We start from the raw sequence: 21,401 nt of genomic DNA, 5'->3' as shown, positions 1-21,401 counted from the left end.
ATATATATATATATACATATATATACATATATATATATATATATATATATATATATATATATATATCCACACACACTATATGGACAAAAGTATTCGGACGCCTGACCATTACACCAACAGGGACTGTAATGACATTGTATTCAAATACATATACTTTAATATGGAGTTGGACCCCCTTTTGCAGCTATAACAGCTTCCACTCTTCTTGGAACGCTTTCCACAAGATTTTGGAGTGTTTCTGTGGGAATTTGTGCCCATTCATTCTGTAGAGCATTTATGAGGTCAAGCACTGATGTTGGATGAGAAGGCCTGGCTCACAATCTCCGTTCCAGTTCATCCCAAAGGTGCTCGATCGGGTAGAGGTCAGGGCTCTGTGCGGGCCGGTCAAGTTCTTCCACACCGAACTCATCAAACCATGTCTTTATAGTCCTTGCTTTGTGCACTGGGGCACAGTCATGTTGGATTAGAAAAGGGACTTCCCCAAACTGTTGCCACAAAGTTGGAAGCATAGCATTGTCCAAAATGTCTTGGTATGCTGAAGCATTAAGATTGCCCTTCACTTGAAATAAGGGGCCTAGCCCAAGCTCTGAAAAACAGGTGTGGCCAAATACTTTTGTCTATATATATATATATATATATATATATATATATATATATATATATATATATATACACACACACACATGGTTTTTCAATAGCCCTAAATTAATTTGTAAATGTTGAATGCAATGCAGGAGCCATTTTTATTTTGCTTCATGTTGTATGTTCTCTTAAATGCTGCAGGAACCCTCACAGTATGGGTCTGACACCATAGCAGCTGGTGTTGCTGAGGGATTTTTATCCTGGTCTCAGCCCAAGTGGTCTGCACCAGCCGCCGGCCTCAACCTTGCGCTGGAACCCTTAAGCACCCTGCTGTTCGTTGGGCTAATTGATTGCCACATCCTGTGCTCAGTAGAGCAGGTATTCTAAGTACCAATGTGCTACGGGTTGCTTTATTGACATCCCCTGTGTGCTGGTGAGTACCAGCCATTCATGGCCGCCTTCTGTACAGTGTGGAGAGATTCACAAACAGACTCACAGCAATGTTTCTGCTGTTCCGTTATTTTCGCGCTGTGTTGGTGGGACCCAGGCGGGGGCTCTTTGCTGGCTATGCAGCCTTGTAGCATAGAACGGTGCACTGCCAGGCAGAGAGGAAAGGAGTGAATTTATACTAAAGCACATTGTATAAAGAGGTTAATTTATTAAACATAAATCACTGAGATTATATCACGTGAGTTGATTGTGGTTCCCTTTTTTAGTTCAAAGATCACATCGTCAGTCAGGGTACTGTACACGCTTTACTGTACGTAGACCTTTTCCTTTGAACACTCATAAACTGGAAATATTAAAATAGTACCTGTTAGAGGTTGAGGTCTTCTACTAGAAAGTATCAATGATTGTCTAAACACTGTGTTCTCGCTAAATGTGTTAGCGAACTGAGCTTGCCTTAATAGGAACATATAGTCACCGCAACACTGCTTGCTTACTGTTGCTATTCATACCCCAGCTGTCAATTGAATCATGAATGGTGCTCGCATGTATGTGAAGCAGTTCTGAATGGCACCCCAGGCTATTTTGTTAGAAAATGAACAATGTGCCTCACTTGAATTTTAGCCGTGTGTCATTTTATCTGACCTGAGTTTGGTTTTCCACCTTTGCAAACTGTGGTTGCGAGGATATGGATAAGTGGGATATCATCTGTACGTAAGTCTGATTTAATGCAGTTGGATTCGACTTTTATCATGCTTTTGTTTTTGAGCTGCCTATCATTCTAAAATGTTTAAAAAAAACTTCCCCAAATTAGAAAGTTAAAATAGCATGGCAAATAACCATTGAAAAAGTACAACATGGTTAGGCATCTGAAGGAACTGACATTTGTGAATTACATAATTGTCACTTAGCAGACACTCTCATCCAGAGCAACTTTCATAGGACACATTTTTTTATACATGTTATGCATTTATACAGTTGGATATTTACTTAGGCAATTCTGGGGTAAGTACCTTGCCCAAGGGTACAGCAGCAACCTTTCAGTTACAAGCCCTGCTCCTTATCGCTATGCTACACTGCCACCTATGAAGATGCAGATGCAAATTGTGTTTCATTAATTTGTCAGAAGGACCTTACTTCTCTGGTCTGTTGCTCTGCTGTCTATGCTATCAAATTCTGTCGAAGACATAGACTCAGGCACAGTTAGCAAGACCAGGCCCCATTCTCACATGAAAAAATAGTTGTCTTATCTAAGTCTTCAAAGGATTTTGAACCTAGAATGTTCAAGACCAGGCTTGACACAGTCCTAGATACACTCTACAGACAAGATGACTATAGACAAAATGACCAGCATAGCTGGACTGACTGGCTGGTTCTCATCATTAAACTTCTTATGTTCTTATTAGAAACATACTACCAAGCTATCCATCAATGCATGAAGAAATGGCAAAAACATTGGAGACCCTAACCTCACAACCCAACAAAGAATTTAGATCAAACAAATTTTAGCCATCTTGGTTTGGGACTGTAATCTGGATTTAAGCAAATACAACTCTGTGTAAATTGCAGTTAAAAATGTCACTATCAAATTTAACAAACCTCTTCCAGCATCATGTTCACGTTTCCATTATCATCAGCAACTTCGCTCTTTTCATTGCTGGGAGAATGTATTGCTGGGAAAATTCCCCTGCTTCCAGATCTGCTCCGATTCTCTTAGCAGTTTTTGTCTTCGTGTACATTTCTGAAGTGAGGGACATTTCAGTCCTTGAAAGCCTGAAGGGTGCGTTAGGTCTCAGGTTGTGAGTAGTTGTCCATCTTAAGTGAACAGCTGTGTAAATTGCATTTAAAAGTAGTGTTATCAAAAGGACAACAGACTAAATCTCTTCCAGCAGCTCAAATAGAAGCACTTACTACAACACAACACATGCGTAGCTAGGCCCAGGTCAGACATCTTGAATGCTGCTAACATTATACTGGTGTCTTCAGGTAAACAGACAGCTACATCCAGATCATTATCTGGTGAAGAAACGCATGCTGCAGGCAGCGAGCAGTGGAGAAAGATGACAAAAGCAGATATGAATTCAGATGGCTGTAAATTATTTTTAACATTTTTTTCCCCTTTATGCAACCCTGTCTGGAACTACCTTTTGTATATTAGGCTTGTCTGACACTCAATGTCCTCCACTCACACACAGCAAGCAGCAATTTTTAGCCAGCTTAGACAGTTGTGAAAGTTGCTCTACAGTGACGTGACAGTTGTAGTATTAGTGCTACTCCTCTGACATCATCCTAGCAAATCACAGGCACCTGATTCCATTGCTGTGGGCTCCCAGTCATTGACCACAAACAACACAGTTGGTTTCAAACCTAGGCCACAAGGCTCAGCCTATGCTAAAGAGGAATGCTTTGCTGACCGAGCCCGTTCTGGGCCACCCCAATCACTATAAATTCAGCAGTTCATTAAAAACTAATGTGATGTTGCCTTCTTGAAGACCACTGTGGGAAGTAGTAAAATTTTGCAGATATGTCACATGATTTTGTCTCCATTTAGTGCCATTTTGGATTTAGTGTCTAAGTGATGAACGTGCACTTGTCCCAATGGAAGGTTGAAAGATCTGAAAATTCAAAAGTACATTTCCCTCCTTGACAACAATAGCTCTAATAAGGGTATGTGGCACATTATTTGTTGGTCACCTCGAACTGTCAAAAAGTAAAACATCACCTTCAGTCATTAGCCTGTGTTTAATCTTTCTGCAAATGTTAAAGAATGAAAGAAGAGGATGAGCTGTTTAATGAAAAACATGGCTGCCGTGAACAAGTCAATCTGAGGTGTTTTCATTTGTGATTAAAAATTAAAACAACCAAATGGCTTTCAAGACGTAGTGTGGGGTTAGTATTCCAAGTATCCCACACAAGATGATTAACATTATAGATGGAAATAGAAATTGAATTCACAATTTTTTACTTTCATCTACTGCAAAAAACGCTCATTGTTCTTCTCATGGAGAGTACATCGCTTCTTTGCAACATATGGTTCAGCAGCAAAACAATGAGGCGGGAACTAATTAAATGCAGGTTGGAGGTCTCTCTATTTCCTGTCCTCATGAGTCCCGCTGAGCTGGTCTGAGCACTGAATCCCTGTTTGGCCTGCACCAATCCCGCTTTTAATGATCGTGGATTGCAAACACAGGTATAGGCCTGCCTTGCATATCAATGTTCCTCCCCGCGAAAGGTCAGATCTCCCCATCCTTTTGGATTCTTTCACTCATCTGAACCGGCTAAGATGGAAACATCTCACGACAAATATTTGCTGGGTTCTGCCAGACATTGTAGTCCTCTGTCTCGCCTGCACGGCTCTCAACACTAAAGCCCTGGCTACCTCAGGCACCCCACTGTTTCCACACCATAAATTACAAGACATGATTATCATTTAGCAGATGCTCTTATCCAGAACAACTTACATGGGTTACCATTTTAGATGCTATGCATTTATACAGCAGGATATTTACTTAGGCAATTCTGGGGTAACTACTTTGCCCAAGGGTACAGCAGCAGTGCCCCAGCAGGGAATCAAACCAGCAACCTTTTGGTTATGATTCCTGTTCTTTACCACTGTACTACACTGCCAGCTAACGGTATAGGCTTCCCTTTTCAGTCCAGTGTACGTAGGCGGCAGGGGCTGTCTGAATGACACTGCCAGCAATTATTGGTGGCCATCATCTTACCATCACATTCATCATCTCCATTATCATTGGCAACTTTGCTCTTTTCATTTCAGGCAAAATATATGACAGGGACGATTCCCCTGCTTCTTGATTTTCTCTGATTCACTTTTTGTCTTGGTGTATGTGACTGTAGTCAGAAGAGGGACATTTTAGCCTTTGAAGACTGAGGGTGCGTTAGGTTTCAGGTCGCAACTTGCGAGGAATTGTATCTCTTTGTTCAGAAGGTTAACCCAGCTCTTGGAAGCACATGTTCTTCCTGACATAGCAGGCCTAACCTTTAGCACTGTTAACCTTAAGTCTGTTCTCTTACAGGGAACTTACACTCTGCACCAGTGTCTTGAAGATTCAGTATTAACCCTGCTTCTGCTATTCACATGTACTTTGGGTCCAGTTGTTGGCAGTGCATCTGTGATGACTGTGTCATACCAGGATCAGTTCAGTTTTGTGAAATTGTTGGGCTTTGTACATATATCTGGCTTCCCAGAGAACCTACTCCATAGGTACAATTTTTTGTGTTTACACATGTGAAGATACAAATAGAGCTGTAAATGCTGACCTACCTTTTGGACAGCTTGATATGGAGGGGATAACTTTACATCCAATCTTGTACAATATTCAACCAAATGTATATAGTGCATTTCTGGTGAATCAGAAATTCTGTGGTATCATGATATAAAGAACAGATTTAAATGATAATAAACACTGAAGGAAATGGAATAGATTTTAAAATAAATATGGAAATAGATGAGTAGATAAATTACTGCAAGTGTTTATTTATCTATTCATAAATTCCTTCAAATTGTAATTGATTTGAATTTTTAATGAGACCAAAGTATCCTGTCAATCAAAGCTTGGGAGACTCCCTGCTGTAACATCAAATAAAGCTGTTTGTGTAAATGTATCGCACTGTGTTCAGCAGATGTGATCTTCAGGGGTGTGTGATTTCTAAAATAAACCTTGGCCTATTTCTCCATGGAACAGAATGCTTGAAGAGTTTACTGGTCTCAAGAGGACACAAACAGAATAACACAAACAGTATCATTTTTCAGATTTGCATGCATTAAATTTGGTTGGAAATAGCTGAAAGTCCGGCATTTACCTGTGAAAAAGCAAATAAAGAAGAAATAATTTGTCATTAGGAGATATTGTGTGTGTGTGTGTGTGTGTGTGTGTGTGTGTGTGTGTGTGTGTGTGTGTGTGTGTGTGTTAGCAAAGGAGTGCATGTACATACAAATGGTATAGTAATGATTTTGTAAGATATGATTTGTATTGGTACTGTTAAGGTCTGTTTTGAACTTACTGCTACTTACTGTATGTTTACAGTATACCTGAGATAGTACATCTCTCAGCCTACTTAAAGAGAAGGTTTTAAACAAGGGAGTTGTCTTAGAACACACAGGGGGTAAATTTTAAAGTATAATTTCAGACCCTGCTGTGTTTAGGACATTGAATATAAGATGAGCCATCGACATTGTAGAATTCAGTGATAATACATCTACCTACATTATACTACTGGTGCCATTTTATATATGTTTATAACAGTATAATTGTAATGATAAATTAAGAGTACTCTGGCTTTTAGCTTAGAGAAATACAGTTATACTGTGGTTGCAATACTTCTTAGCCTGAGAAAAGATTGGCTCTGATATGGGCAGGTAATGGCAGAGACCATCAGTTTACTGCAAGGGTTTTAAAGCAGAATTCCTCTCAAGTGCAATTTGTAATGTTGGGAAACAGCCATATCCCTCCCCTAAACCCAGTCAGGTTTTCCTTTACCTCAAACATGAGTCATTCCTCAAAAGGTTACAGTAGCCAGTATTTTTAACCAGTGACCTTCAGCAGAGAGTTCTGCTGCTTTGAACTTATGTTAAGCTACATATAAAATATTTATGTATCATATATAATAGATGGACCTATATGTGATTTTAAAACCATCAAAGTGCAGGTTGATTGCTGTGCCTGCATTGGGTGCACGGTTCAGGATAACATTAAATATCAGATTTAAACTGAACCTACAACCATGATCAAACCCTGTTCAATCTATTTAGCTTTTTGCGATTGAGAACAAACATTTTATACTTGGTAATGTATATGAAAACTTAACCACAGGCAAAAAATATGCTTGCAATCTGAATATGTACATGCACCATTATTGAATATGCACATGCACCATTATTCTAATTTTATTAAGGGCCTCAATGAGAATGCACGGTTTCTGAAAAGCCGTGCCAAATTCTCTTGTTGCGTTTCTCAGCATGCACGCGGCCAGTAATAACGGGAACTTTCAGGGGCTCGCTTGGCGCCCGTTGTATCTGATTGGCCAGTCTCATCCATGTGGTGTCATAAAGCGGTCCAGTAATGGGCTGGAGCAATCTGGGTACGCCGCCGGTGTCCAGTGGGCCCGTGAGCCTGCATAAGCAGACGCTCTACCTTTTCAGTGCACTGATGAGATCAATTACCTATCTGCAGTCACAATAACATTGATTCATTCTTTCGCTGCGTGCTGTGGCTTCTCTCTGCACATTGGGCCTCAGGGAAATTACAGATCGTGCAGGCTAGGGCTGGGCTTATTTGGGTCCTGGAAATGTTTTAGTGTGGCAGTCAGCCCTTCTAAATATTAAATATGTGGTGTTTGGTGACATTTTCTGCTACAGTAGAGTATCCAGCATGCTTGTTGTTACTCTGTGGAGCTACACTATTGTCAAACAGGTGCCCATTAAACCTCGTCATCCAATCACATCCTAAATCCTGAACAATTCTTTTTTAATTCATGGGAGAAGGTGAGGTGGGCCACAAAGAATTGATCAGCCTACATGTAGGTATCCTTGAAATACTACATAGATAATACAGTTACCAGAGACATAAAAGTTTATTCCCAGCTGAATTTCAATTCAGAATCTAATTAATAAAGTAGAACTGGCTCTGTGATGAGGCCATGGCTGTAATGTGGTAGCGGACACACTAGGACATGGTGCGGACTGTTACACAGTATTTTGACATCCAATAAGTTTTGGAAAGGGTGTTTAAGATTAAAGGACAGTCCTTGCGCACTGGTTTCTGATATTAATCCTTACATGTTGAGTCAGTAAATGACTTCATTTAAGAATAGCGCCAAAATTAAAGAGGAACCCAAGTGCACCACAGTGACCCACCAGCTGGGTGTTGAAGAATTTAAGGCAGTTATAGCTGATGTTGGCTTGTTTGTTTTTGACAGTTCTGGTTTGGGAAGACATCAGTGTATTCGTACATCACCATAACCCTCAAACAGATGAAACCCAACCAAAAAGCACCTCCCCTGCAGTGTCACTCGGTCTATGACCAGCAGCAAGTCTATGACTACACCAGAAACAGGTGTCCACACAGGCCTGTTTAGGGTAGGAAAAGCACACATTTTGGAAGCACCATGGTTACTCACTAGGTCTCAAAATAGCCCCCTGTCTCCTCTGCAGAGTGCAGGCTTTGTCATCTTCCCAAAGACGACGAGCGCACAGCCGCGCCTCTTATCAGCGCGATGAATGCGTTTATAGAGGTGAGAGAGGAGGCATGCCTCCAGAGGCTACCACAGCAGTGGAGGACAAAATGAATTTCTCCCACCTCTCCATGGAGCAGTTAGCCTTGCCAATTCACCCAGCACACTTTATTGCCTATTTGTAAAAGCAGAGTGGCATGGGCCCTTGCCTAAGTCCCATTCTGGTTTCAATTCCACCCTTAATGTGCGCCACTGCAAAGCAGTAGGGACTTCAGGGGCACTGAGCGTTCCCCAGAAACGGCGCCGTGGCATTGAGCCGGTACAGGAGACAACAGAACGGGAGTGGGAGCCCTGCTGCTTTGTCACACTTCACCCCCGTCGTGTTGACTTTGTTTCGAGATAAATGAGTGTTGTCACATGACATGGTTGGTGCATTGTTTTTTGAATAAGCAATTGCGAGGGTGCATTTGCGAATGATCATGATGGATGATTTTATAGGTTAATAAATATCTGATCCTAGGATGTGACACATATCTCCCATGGCACTGTTATGTTTCTTTTAGAGGTCACGCATGTAATTATATCCTCCCAAACACACACTGGCACAAACACATACACTATAAGACACTAATACACACTCACACACACAGGCACAAACACATACACTATAACACACTAATACACACTCACACACACAGGCACAAACACATGCACAAATACACACTCACACACAGGTACAAACACACACACTAATACACACTCACATGCACTCACACACAGGCACAAACACACACACTAATATACACTAATACATACTCACACACAGGCACAAACACACACACACACACACTAATACACACTCACACACACAGGCACAAACGTACACACTAATACATGCTCACACATACAGGCACAAACGCGCACACTAATACACACTCACACAGGCACAAACACACGCACTAATCCACATTAACACATATGCATGTGTGCACACACACAGGTCACCACAGGAACAATTGTACACATACATACACATCCATGTGCACACACACACAGACACAAACATACACATACATACACACTAACACACTTTCACACACAGATGCATATACACACACAAACATACAAACACACACATACACTCACTCACATGCACAGGTCACACATGAACACAGGTCTCAAACACACACACACAGGCACAAACATATACATACACACACATACACTCCAAGGCACTTTTACAGACAGATGCATACACACACACACACACACACACACACACACACACACAGACACATACATGCACAGGTCACGCGTTGCTGTTTGTACTCTCCCCCCTCAATCTTCGTGCTGTTTGAGAGTTAATGTTGCAGGGTAAGAGAGAAAGTACAGAGCACCCACTCACATCTCATTCATCACGCACCCAGAAGAGCAGGCGCAGGAGCCAACAGCTCTGTATGTGGCGCGTGCCCCACAAGAGTGTCTTATTAAAGCACCATCCCTACGACAGCCTGGAGTCAGATGTGGTTCGTGCTTACAGGGGTAAGCATGGTGAGGTGTAGCTCTGCGTGCGCTGCCTGTGACCAGCTGAGAGATGGCCACTTTTTCGCCCTCTGTGTCCCACAGAACCCCCAAAACCCCTCTCTCTTTCCTCTGCCCCCCTCCCCTACCCAGGACTGCATCAGTGATGATGATAAATGGCCCTTCCTCCCCACAACCTCATGCTCTCACACTGTGCCCGTCAGCGCAGCGGACCAAGGCTTTTTGTGAATGGGGGAGATTGGGTGGACTGCCAGGGTGTCATCCTCCCCCACCCTGCCTCCACCCCCACCCCCACCCCCGGTGCGATACTGTACTCATGGTATAAGGAGCCTTGTCCAAACCAGTTGGATTTGTTGGGTTGATCCCGATTTACGCTGTTAAGAGTGGCTGAGGCTGGACTATTATCCACAATTCCACTGGCAGTGATACATGTTTCTGGTCTGGTAGGACTTACGTGAGGGTTGAACCCCCCCAGACCTCCAGGGTGAGGGCTGCCCTTCTGACCGGAAGGCCCTTAAACCACTGAGGACATTTTCACAATCCACCATGTGCACCAGCAGCAGCAGCCACTTTTCAGTGTAAATCGCAGTGGTTTGATTTTGCTAAGCTGTAACCATCCTCCTCACGCATTCTGCACACCAACACAGTGAGGCAGTGTTGCAGCAAACGGCCTCAGTCCCTCGGCACTTGCAGTGTTTTTACACCTTAGAGCGACACCCCGAGATGCGCCAAAGATGCCCCGAGATGAGGCCTTGCTCTGGAGCTGGAAGCCTCTCAGCCCAGCATCATACGCTGTGCTGCGTGTGTGGGGAATGCTAATGGCCCTGCCAGCCCACACCACAGCATCCTGTACGTTTCACAGCCACTGAAGCCATTAAAGTGCATATAGATCGCCCAAATGGGCTGTGAGCTCTGCTTCAGCGCTTCAGCAGAAGTCCACAAAGCACGCTCCCATGGGTCTCTTATTGAGGAACCCCCCCTTTCCCCATCTCTTTCCCTGCCTCCCCTGCCTCCCCATCTCTTTCCCTGCCTCCGTCCTTAGCTCTCTGTCTGCCTCTTTGTTTCTCCTCCCCTCTTTCTTTTCCCCTCTCTTTTTCCCTTCCTGTCTCTCTCAGTCTCTCTTTCTTTCTTTCCTTCCTTCTCTCTCTGTGTCTCACTCTCTCTCTCTTTCTTTCCTTCCTTCTCTCTCTGTGTCTCTCTCTCTCTCTCTCTCTGTCTTTCTCTCAGGCTCTCTGTCTCGCTCTCTCTCTTTTCCTCTCTGTCCTCCTCTCTCTCTCCCTCGTGATGCACATTGTCAGGAATCCTGGCAGTACTCCTCTGCCGTGCTCATGCTTCATAAGCATGCCGCCTGGTGCTGTGCAGTCAGGCTGAAGACATCCATAAGGCTCTGTGACTCGGTTGGCACCAGCGCTTTGCTCTGCTACTGAAGGGCGGGGCAATGCAGTTGTGGGGCAATGTACTGTCTGTGCAGAGGATTATCAGCATGCGACTCTAGCATGGGAATGTCCAGTCAATCTCACAGGCAGAATGTGAGCTGTACAAAAGGGTACAAAATCTTACATGTAAATATGTATAAATAACTAATGCACAGTCAGTGAAATATATCCACAGCACATGTATTGCATTTAAATGTTTTTAAACTGGCTGCAGTTCTCTTAATGTAAAGTCTGCTACTTACTCCTGTAGTGCGGTCATGCCTGTATAGTACAGATGTGTATGTTACATTCAGTCCAAACTCTTCACAGGCACCAATACCCCTCAAAGACCAATTAAAGACGGATTCTCTTACACCATATCACAGGAGTAGATTGAAACATCTATAATGATGCAAATGGGGGATTGTTATGATGGACAAAATCAAAGACTCTGCATGTCTCTACAAAGCTTTGCTACTAGACCAAAATACAACCAACAAATATCAGGACTAACCATATAGGTTTTGATATTAATAAGAGTTTTTCCCATCGCAGACTGTCAACAAATAAATTGTACTTCAAGTCTAATCAAGTAGCCCATAAGGTGTAGCCATATCCTTCTAATCGAAAAGTTTTTTACAATTTTGAAAACCCGTTTTGAAAGATTTTTATTTCCTGCTCATATGGTATGCCTGCATTTGGTATTGTCAAGATTTCTCTAACACCCTCTTAATTTACTGGGATTTCTTGAGTTTCAAGCATCGTAGCTTGATCATCAGCACCAGCTTCAGGTGCCAGTGTTCACAACTACAGCAACAGCATTCTGAAGTGGAAAATAACAGTGAACTCAAAAGGCCTGGCTGCAGGAGCAAGACTTGTGCTCACTCCAGAATGTTCTTTACCCTGGTGTTGTGCTGATGATGTCTGTCTGTCTGTCTGTCTGTCAGGGTGTCACCTCTGTCATGTGGCGTTCAGTGACAACTCACCTGTCTGAGTTTGTGAAACTTGAGTGCAAATTCAAATGGCTTTCTGCTTCTGCAAAATACCTTCTTAACAATGACTATTACTGTGCGAGTGTGTAAACCAGTGAGAGTACTAACACATGCAAAGTGAGTCTGCAGTGGTTTCAGTCTATAGAGTTTAACCATTCCAGGAGGTGACACGAATCATGAAAAAGATTAAATATTTGCAATGTATAAGGGAAGCGAGGGCACAATACCAACTGTAACGTATTTACCTTTATGCAATGCCATATTGAAGCCAGACGACTTTTTTCTTTTTATTTTTCTTTTTCTCATGAGTATGTAAGTACATAGTAGTAAGTCAAATTTGTTCTTTACCAATTTGTTACTTCACCATCTACAGTATGTGAAGACGATGTTCAAAGGGTCAATAGTCTGCAACCTCCAACTGCAAGTGTTGAGCACACACACCTGCAGACAAATTAGCCCTAGGTTTAATTTCCAACAACTTGAAAGATTATTAAGCTCAATTTTATTTCATATACCTTTGCAAATTTTAAAGGGATGAATTCTGGGTAGCGGGTTGTTGATGGCTGTTTTTTTACCCAGAGTGCCATTTGTTATTGCTCAGCCTCATTCAGTTTCACTGTTACCCTGCATCTTGATCTGAGAACACACAGAACGTCTCCTGTCTGTAGTAATAGGCTACATACTGTTACACACAGAGTGTGGTGGATTTTATTTGGTTGTTGTTCTCCACGAGGATGAAAGAAAGCGAATTTGTTTCTGGAATTTTGTCTCGTTGTGTCACCAGAGTAATTTGGTTTACCTTAAAAATCATCCTGTTTCTAATTATAGAAACTACAGATCTGCAAACTGCCTCATTGAATAAAGACTAAAAAAAAACAAACCAAACTTCCTGCTGAGAGGCTAAAGAAAATTATACAGTGCTTTATTTTTACTTTGCTGGCAAAAGATTCTTAATGGGTCTGAACCAGAACTAAATACTAACCAGCATGTGCCTGCATGCAAATTCAATTGATACCCTGTCATGCATTTGATCTACAGTGCAACAACAAACACAACTATCCTCAGCCTTCATAGATCCTGGAATTCATTATAAATTCAGCATACTTCCACTTTCATCACATAAAAATGAACAAAATAAATGAATAAATTCTTGCGCTTTTGCCGCTGCATCCTGAAAATGAATAAATATCTCCTTCGAGCATAAGATGAGGGCATCAAACAAACAGTAACCCCCCCCCGATTCACTCCAATTCTTTGTGAATTGAGTTGACCTTTCCCTCTGTTTTTGGAAATAAGAAGAAAACCAGATTACTCTTACTTATTTGCATACTAGATGCCCCTACTCACATAGATGACAATTCAACACATTACTCTGCATAGCTGAGGTAATTTGGTTCAGCAGTCCAGGTACAGCATCTTGCTGCAGAAGTGTAACCTGTAGCTCCATTAGTTTTTAAACCCATTGGTTTCTTCACCATTGCAACCCACCTTCAGTCATTTCCTTCCCCAGTTCTAGAGGTCAGTAAAACAATCTTAATACTGAAGTATTTTTTTGTTACATTTTTAGTATGTCTCTGAAAGTACACTTTGACAAGGTATTGATGGCATCTTGCAGGTGATGAGAAACATACTTGTGAAAATAACAGGCTGCAAAATGAATTGCGTGAAGGCCTCAGAGGTGAAGAAGATTGTGGTCACCATTCACCTGTGGTCTGAAAGGCTGTCGACGCTGACTGAGCCACTGTCACGCAAGGGCCCTCAGAGCTGGAGGGGAATGCTCTTTCATTCAGGGAGTACAGTGGATCATGGAAAAGTGTTTGCCTCCACCCTCTCAATGGCCTCCTGCCATTTGACAATGAGCTGCCCAAGGAACAGATGAATAAATTATTGAGGTGCAGTGTTTAACCTCCTTTTTTCTCCCGAGGCTAACTGTCCCTGGTTGTTTTCACAAAGCCCTCCCGCTCAAGGGAGGTTGATTAAAGGAAACACAAAACCACAAGATGTTTTCAGGGCAGTCCAAGAAGGTAGATGTTCAGGACAGGAGGATTGTGAGTAATGATAACACAGCTTGGTATTGCCACTGTTATAGATTCAATCAGAGGAGAAATTGTTTTGTTGAACTCATATTTGAGACAGCTTTGTGGTGTCAGATATTACATTTTTCTTTGATTCTCAATTCAGGACTTGGCATCTTTGTATGATTTTCATAACATGTACATAGCACAGTGCAAACCAGTATTGCCATTTACTGTGAATGGGAACCTGATTAATTAATTGTGTGGCACCTACCTTGATGAGGTAGAGCCAACAAGTGTCGAATCTTGCAACACATCTAGTAAGGCAGAAAGGTGAACATGTATGTATGTATCAATTCATTTGTATATGAAAGGCTGCATAACCACTGCCAAAAATATTTTACGTTGATGTTTATGGAAAGATTAGAAATCCAAAGCACAAGAAATTTAGTATGTGTTTATTTATAATTTATTTTGATTGTATGCTTTAAAGATGTATCCATTCTGCTCATATTACGTATGCCATTCATATTCATCCATATATTGTAGAATATATTTCACAGTGGATGTAAGTTGACAATATGTAATCTATGGAATGTAATTCTTCCTATTTTTTAAAAAGAAATGCCATGCTTTATAATGAGCTGCACACAGTAACATCACTGACAGTCCCCCGTGCCAGAAAACTGACCTTTGTCAATGCTCTTCCTGGATGGCCACATGATGCAGATGCATGCCAGATAACCTGGCCTGCCAGGGTGTGTTTTAATCACAGGTCATTTTTAAATCTTCCGACGATGCTGTAAATACAGTAGGAATTATAAAATTTCTCAGGCGCCTCTGAAAGCACTGACTCTTGATTTGACATGGCCCTGTGACAAGGCCCGCCCTGGATGAGACCCCCGATATCTTTTCAAAGATGGGGCAGCTCTTCAGGGTTCTGAAAAATTTTGTTTGAAAGCACAGAATTTCTCAGTCAGCCAGCAACAAAACTTTAATTTAAAGAGGGAGCAAATGTTGAAAGTGTGATGTCGTAAGCATAACCAGCAATCCCACTGTTTGGAGGAAGTGTGATGCCCTTTTGCTGGGTCTGGGCGGCAGTGTAGCGTAGTGGTTAAGGAGCAGGACTCGTAACTGAAAGGTTGCCGGTTTGATCCCCACTGGGGCACTGCTGCTGTACCCTTGGGTAAGGTACTTAACCTGCAGTTGCCTCAGTAAATATCCAGCTGTATAAATGGATAACATTGTAAAGAACTGTAACCTATGTAAGTTGCTTTGGATAAAAGTGTCTGCCAAATGAATAAATGTAAATGGTGAGGCTTACTGGCATTTTGTAAAATGCAGAAATAACCTCTATTGCACCATCGGAGTATGGAGCATGGACTGTGCTGACATGAAGCAGATGTGCAGTTCATTTTCGGGTGTGGCATAGCATCTGAAACCACTTTGTACCCACCTCCTAGCATTGACAGCAATAAACACAACTCCCCCTCTCCCATCTAATACAGACCTGAACAAGTTTATAGATTCATCATAAGAAGCAGTGGCAGAAATGACAGATGCTTTGCAACCCTGAACTAATTTCACTGATTCAGTCTAAAATGGCCATTCTAATAGCATATCTGTGTTATAGCATTACATGTGCTTTAGTGCAAAAAGGCTTGAGACATGTACTGTAGAGTTGATATAAAAAGAAAGTTGAAAGATTTGTTTTTGTTGTAGAGCAGACTGCTTATTTGAATACAGATGTGAAAAAAGACCTGACAAAAAAGTCTGACAAACTGCTTTAAATGTTCCATACAGTAATCTCAGGGCCTTTCAGAAAGAGCAGGCGGAGGTTGAATCGGAGCTTTGCTGCGGTGGGACAGAGTCTCGGCCTGACAGCTTTGATCTCACCACACTCTCCTGGCATAAGGAGTCTAGTGACAATTGGTGGCAACTGTGGAGCATATCGGCAGAGGTCCATCCTGAAACAGGGCCAGAGCCGCCCCTCCCGGGTACACCAATCAAAGCTCACTCCCGATGTGCCCTCCACCCGGCCTGGTCTTGTGTAGTGACAAGCCGTCAATACCCACCAAAAACACGTGCTCCAGCAGAGAACTGTGTCATCATTCATTATTTTACACGTCTTTCAACTCCATGACACTTGTTCCTAGAGAACCACTGATCCGTACCAGCAGCATGACTCCTCCACACGCTCACCCTAAGACCTCTCAGCCTCCCTACCAAACACCCACCAATTGCTCCGTCCCATCCCTGTCGGCAGGGCAGTGCCTAAGAGCAGGATTTATTCGCGTAAATGGTGCATTTGGTAGTGTTCTGCGGTGGAGAGTAGACAGAGGGAAGAATTCCGTGTTCTGTTGCCTAGCAACTGACTCTGTGTTTGTCTGAGGGTGGGATGTCTCGTCTCCACGGTGAATGCACGCCATTGAAGAGAGATTATATCGTGTTAGAGACAGGTGATTCTCGTGTTTGCTGCTGCGGGTGCTACTTCAAAGGAAACCTCCATCTTCTTATTTGGAGGGAACGTGTATGCCAGCTGGTCCTCTATTGTTACTGAAGAGCCATCATGTAAACAAACAAGCTGAATGATATAGGCAGGCAGCAAGAACAAAAATAGAATATAAATCTACATAGCAAAAAAAAATAAGGAACCACCATTAATTGTTTACCACTTTATCTGAATGTACACACCTGCATTAAAAATAGGAATGTGTTTATAAGAAATAATGACTTTTTAAAAATCATAACTGTCCCTGCAGCCACATCGGTATGAAGAGGGGTGACATGAGCTACTAGCAGGCATGAGGTGAAAGGCATGACTGCACATTCACACACAGGCACAGACAGACAGACACACACACACACACTCATACACTTCTCACACACATGATTGGTTGCTTATATGTACTGTAGCACTGTAGCTGTCTATGTTGTTGTTTTAATCACCAAGAACACAAAAACATTTTGCCATATTATAATATAGGCTATGTGTACATATCTAAATTGTGCAGTAAAAAAGAAATGGCTGCAGCATTTCTAAACAGCCACCTGTACCTGCTTTGAAGGCTTTGAAGGCTTGCACAGGTAGAGGAAACAGGACTTGTGGGGTGTGTGTGTGTGTTTGTGTGTGTATGTGTTTCTGGCTCGGTGGGGGGGGGTCAATTGTCCATCGCCCTGACAGGGGAAATTTCACACACTCATGTCAGAGCATAACATTCCTGTGGAAAGAAATGGGAGATGTGTTTCTGCTCTGAAACCAGTTCCATGCTTTTTAATATGCATAATCATGGAATACCTATGCATACCTAAGCATAACATTTATTTTTTTTGGGTGAAAACATCCTTTCACCTACAGTACATAGGTGACAGAAAGGTTGGAATCCATAGGAATGCCATGTGGACGGGGGTGGGACATGCAATATTAGCACAGACATAGCATGATTCCTGTTCCTGCGTCACTAGTGAACAAATACAAAATGTATGTTTATATAACTAGCTAGCAGGTTTGTGTGCGTGTGTGTGATAGAGGGGTTACACAGGCGTTTCAGTTCTAGGTGTGGGGTTTTTTTGTTTATGTTTGTTTCCACTCCCTCGCACAGTTTAAAGTTTTCTTTTTTGACTGGATCCTTTCTGCTCTCGTCAGTCTCCTGGCTTTTCAGTAGGCCTTATGAAAGAGTGAGTCAGCGGCCGGCAATCGCTTTGACAGTCAGAAACAGAGACATGCACTAGGAGTAGGGAATGGAGAGATGGAGGGAGGAGGACAGAGGGGAAACGAGGGAGAGGATGGGAGGCATGGAAGGATAGCTGGATGAAGGAAAGCGAGAGAAAAGTAGTGAAGGGAGAAGAAGAGGGTAGAAGGACGGACAGATAAGGTGGAGGAGGAGGAGAAAGGGGGATGACAGGTAGTGAGGGGGGAACAGTGGTGAAGGAGTAAGATGGGGTGGAAGAGGAAAAGGGAGAAGGTCGGAGAGGAGAGGAGCAGAGGCACAAGGGTCAGAGCGGGACGAAGGCAAGCTCTCCCAATGCTCCTCATGGCTCTTCCTAACATTTATGCAAAACATCGTTCTCTATAACCCCCTCAACTCCCCTCAGTATCTGGTTCAGATTTCAGCTTGCATCTGGAACATTCCTCATGTACGCAGTAATGCAATATAAAATGTAACCTTTTCAAAACTGACCTTACTTCATGCCACTCTTTCATCTCCTCCCCGTTAACCTCCCTGGCTCGCTCTGACCCCTTCTTTTTAAGGAATACTCACATTCTATACCATTGGCCAGCCCTTTGTCATTTATTATGATTTTCTCATTGCTGGTCTCTCCCTCTGCAATCTTTGTCTGACACAAAACTGTGGTGTTCAGCTCATTGTCTGTTCCTGTGTTTTGCATTCCTCCCTTTGTTTTGAATATGAACTGATATTGCTTTTTCTACAGGTAATCTTTCAATAATTCTGGTCTATTGGTTTTGCAGGTGTAATGCTCATACTTCATCTGGAATACAGTACAGTATATGCAAAAGTGACTTAATTACTTTGGAGAAATAGGCAGTGACAGTGAATGATCTGAAGGAGTAAATGATCCTACAGAATCAATTTTCTCACCATGTTTAAGAGTAAATACATAAAATGATATCAACAAATATTGAATGGGATGAGGCTTAATGGGTGGCAAAAAGTAAATAGGTTGAAGCATGTGGTCATCAATTCAGAAATTTAAAGTTGCAAAGATATCTGGCATGCAGTGTCCATTTGCAAATTCTTTACAATGCATTAAAATACCCAATGTTGGGGGGGGGGGGGGGGGGGGTTGCATTGTTTTTTAGTGGATTCATGAAAACATGACAATGAGTCACCACAGAAGGAAAATGTTTAACAGTTTGAGTCAGATGCCTCTCCATAAGTGTAATTACACTGGTATGATACACTCAGCTTCAGCAGGCAGATAACAAATCAGATTCAGATTCAGATTCGGATTAATCCTCATTCAGTCCCACATTGGGTATGGGTATTACTCTCTCACTACTACATTGGATATGGGTTTTACTCTCCTAGTACTACATTGGGTATGGGTGTTACTCTCCTAGTACTACATTGGGTATGAGTATTACTCTCTCAGTACTACATTGGGTATGGGTTTTACTCTCCTAGTGCTACATTGGGTATGGCTATTACTCTCTGAGTACAACATTGGGTATGGGTTTTATTCTCATCACTAAAACTGGAGTGCTGTGGTACAGTCAACATCACAAACAGTTTATCCAATGCAAATCAAGTGTTAAGGTGCCCCTCAAATGCATGGTGATGATACTCCTCTGACACCCTGTTTCCTGTCTGCAGTTGATCTCCAGTGATGCTGATGGAGCCATACAACGGGCCGGTCGGTTCCGGGTGGAGAACGGGTCATCAGATGAGGTCAGTGCTTAATCCTGCTATAATTCAAACACATCACGAAATAAGAAATGAACACACTTTTCTGAGCTCATTCTCTCTCCCTGTGTGGCTCTGCTCCTTATTCCAGGATGTGTGAAACTGCATATTTCAGGATACTTTGGACAGAATTCCTTTACTACAGACACAAGTTATGCCCAGTTCCACAGCTACATGGAAGCATTTATATACTTAGAGGTTTCAATGGACTGGGCATCTGAGGCCTCTGTAAACACAATTTGCAAACAAGATGCTTGTTACAGCTTAATAACACAACCAAGATGAAATTGTGTGGTTAGAATTCATTAGAGAGACTCGAAGGAAACTTGGTATGATACCCTGCAGCTCATTAAGCAAGCTCCCCGCTATGATTGTGTTCCATGCCCGTTGTCGCGTTACATATGAAATCAATTGGCAATTGACCTCAAAAAATTCACGTAGTCATTTAACAATGATGCAAGCACATCCTTTCGCCAGGATTTATCCAGTGATTGCTCTGCGCTGTGCCTCTACAAAGCAAAATTTACAAGATGGTTCCATTGGCCGTTCATGTGGAGTCCGTCCCTTTGAAATTGGCTGGGTTGATGAGGGCTAGGACAGTAGCCGTCTGATTTCTTCCTGCAGGATTTTTTTTTTTTTTTTGGAGCAATGTGAACATTTTTCCTCTGAGGAGGAGAATGTGTTCACAGTCGCCACCAACTGGTAAGGGTACCAGAATAAGTCGACAAGGGTACACTGGATGGATGAGAGTAGCCGAGATATAAAAAGCCCCAGTAAGTACATTAACTGAGCACCAGAAGTTACTGAAAAAGAAAAATGACATGGGTGTGATTGCAGGTCAGTCATGTTTGAATTTGGCTCCACTCCTGTTCTCCTTACCTCACCATACCTTATCCATGCAGATGCCCTGCCTAACATAGGCCTACTCAGCCCACATGCGTAGCAAGGTGTGCAGACACAGACCATTTCACACACAGGTGATGGTGCACAGGTGGAAACATTCACTGGATGCAGGTCACAGCCGGGCGAGAGCCAGAACCGTGCTGGAGAGATGCTTACCCTCATCATCACGTGTCAGAACGAATCTAGGCAACACCAATACTATAATTGCCTGGCAGACCCACCCCGTTCGCTTCTAGAGCCCTGAACAAGGTCATTGTCACAAAAGAATTTACTCATCAAATGCATTTCAATGAGCCCCTTCTGGTCTGAATGCCTGGAGTGCGTTTTCACTGTGTTAACACGACAACACGCGTCACTCTGTCCCCGCAAAGCCACAGAATAGCTTCACAGGGACCCAGGGCGAGAGCAGAGGAGGGATCTCTCTCCTCTCTCTCTCTGTCACTCTCCATCGCTGGGACTTTGACTCTGAAAAGCTCCTCTACAGCAGATGAGTTGGCAACATCAAAGGAGGGAGGGAATAAGAGGTCTGTGGGGGAGAGTGCACGTCCGTACACCTCACAGAGCCTTGACAAGCATGCAGGTGTGGCCCGGGCCGTCTCTCTGCCCTCTGCCACCCTTCCACCGAGAGCCAAATAAATAACGTTGTACTCGTGCATATTAACAGGAGCCCGCCCTTTGGAAACACCAGGAAGCAACATGCCGAAACATGGTCTGTGGAAGAAAAACACCAGAAATGGTGCAGGGGCATTGTGGATCCTGCATGCTTAAAAACACAGACAAAACTCTCGCCTCAACATCCTTTCTCAAAATAATGCAGCAGACAGTAGCTATGATGACCCAGCTATGATGACCCAGAAGAGCTCTGCTTCATGCCCTCCTGGCAGT

The 21,401-nt window shown here is 42.8% G+C and overlaps 1 protein-coding gene across 1 annotated transcript in view; it reads left to right on the top strand.

The window, feature by feature from the left end:
• garnl3 (GTPase activating Rap/RanGAP domain like 3) overlaps positions 1–21,401 on the top strand; it is a 101,587-nt gene that overhangs the window by 34,679 nt on the left and 45,507 nt on the right. Inside the window, 1 exon segment of the mRNA XM_036528515.1 lies at positions 19,524–19,598. Coding sequence (XP_036384408.1) covers positions 19,524–19,598 — 75 coding nt within the window.

This window comes from Megalops cyprinoides, chromosome 5, assembly GCF_013368585.1.
Source record: "Megalops cyprinoides isolate fMegCyp1 chromosome 5, fMegCyp1.pri, whole genome shotgun sequence".
In the NCBI taxonomy this organism is placed as follows: domain Eukaryota; kingdom Metazoa; phylum Chordata; class Actinopteri; order Elopiformes; family Megalopidae; genus Megalops; species Megalops cyprinoides.
This window is presented reverse-complemented; position numbering and strand designations above follow the sequence as displayed.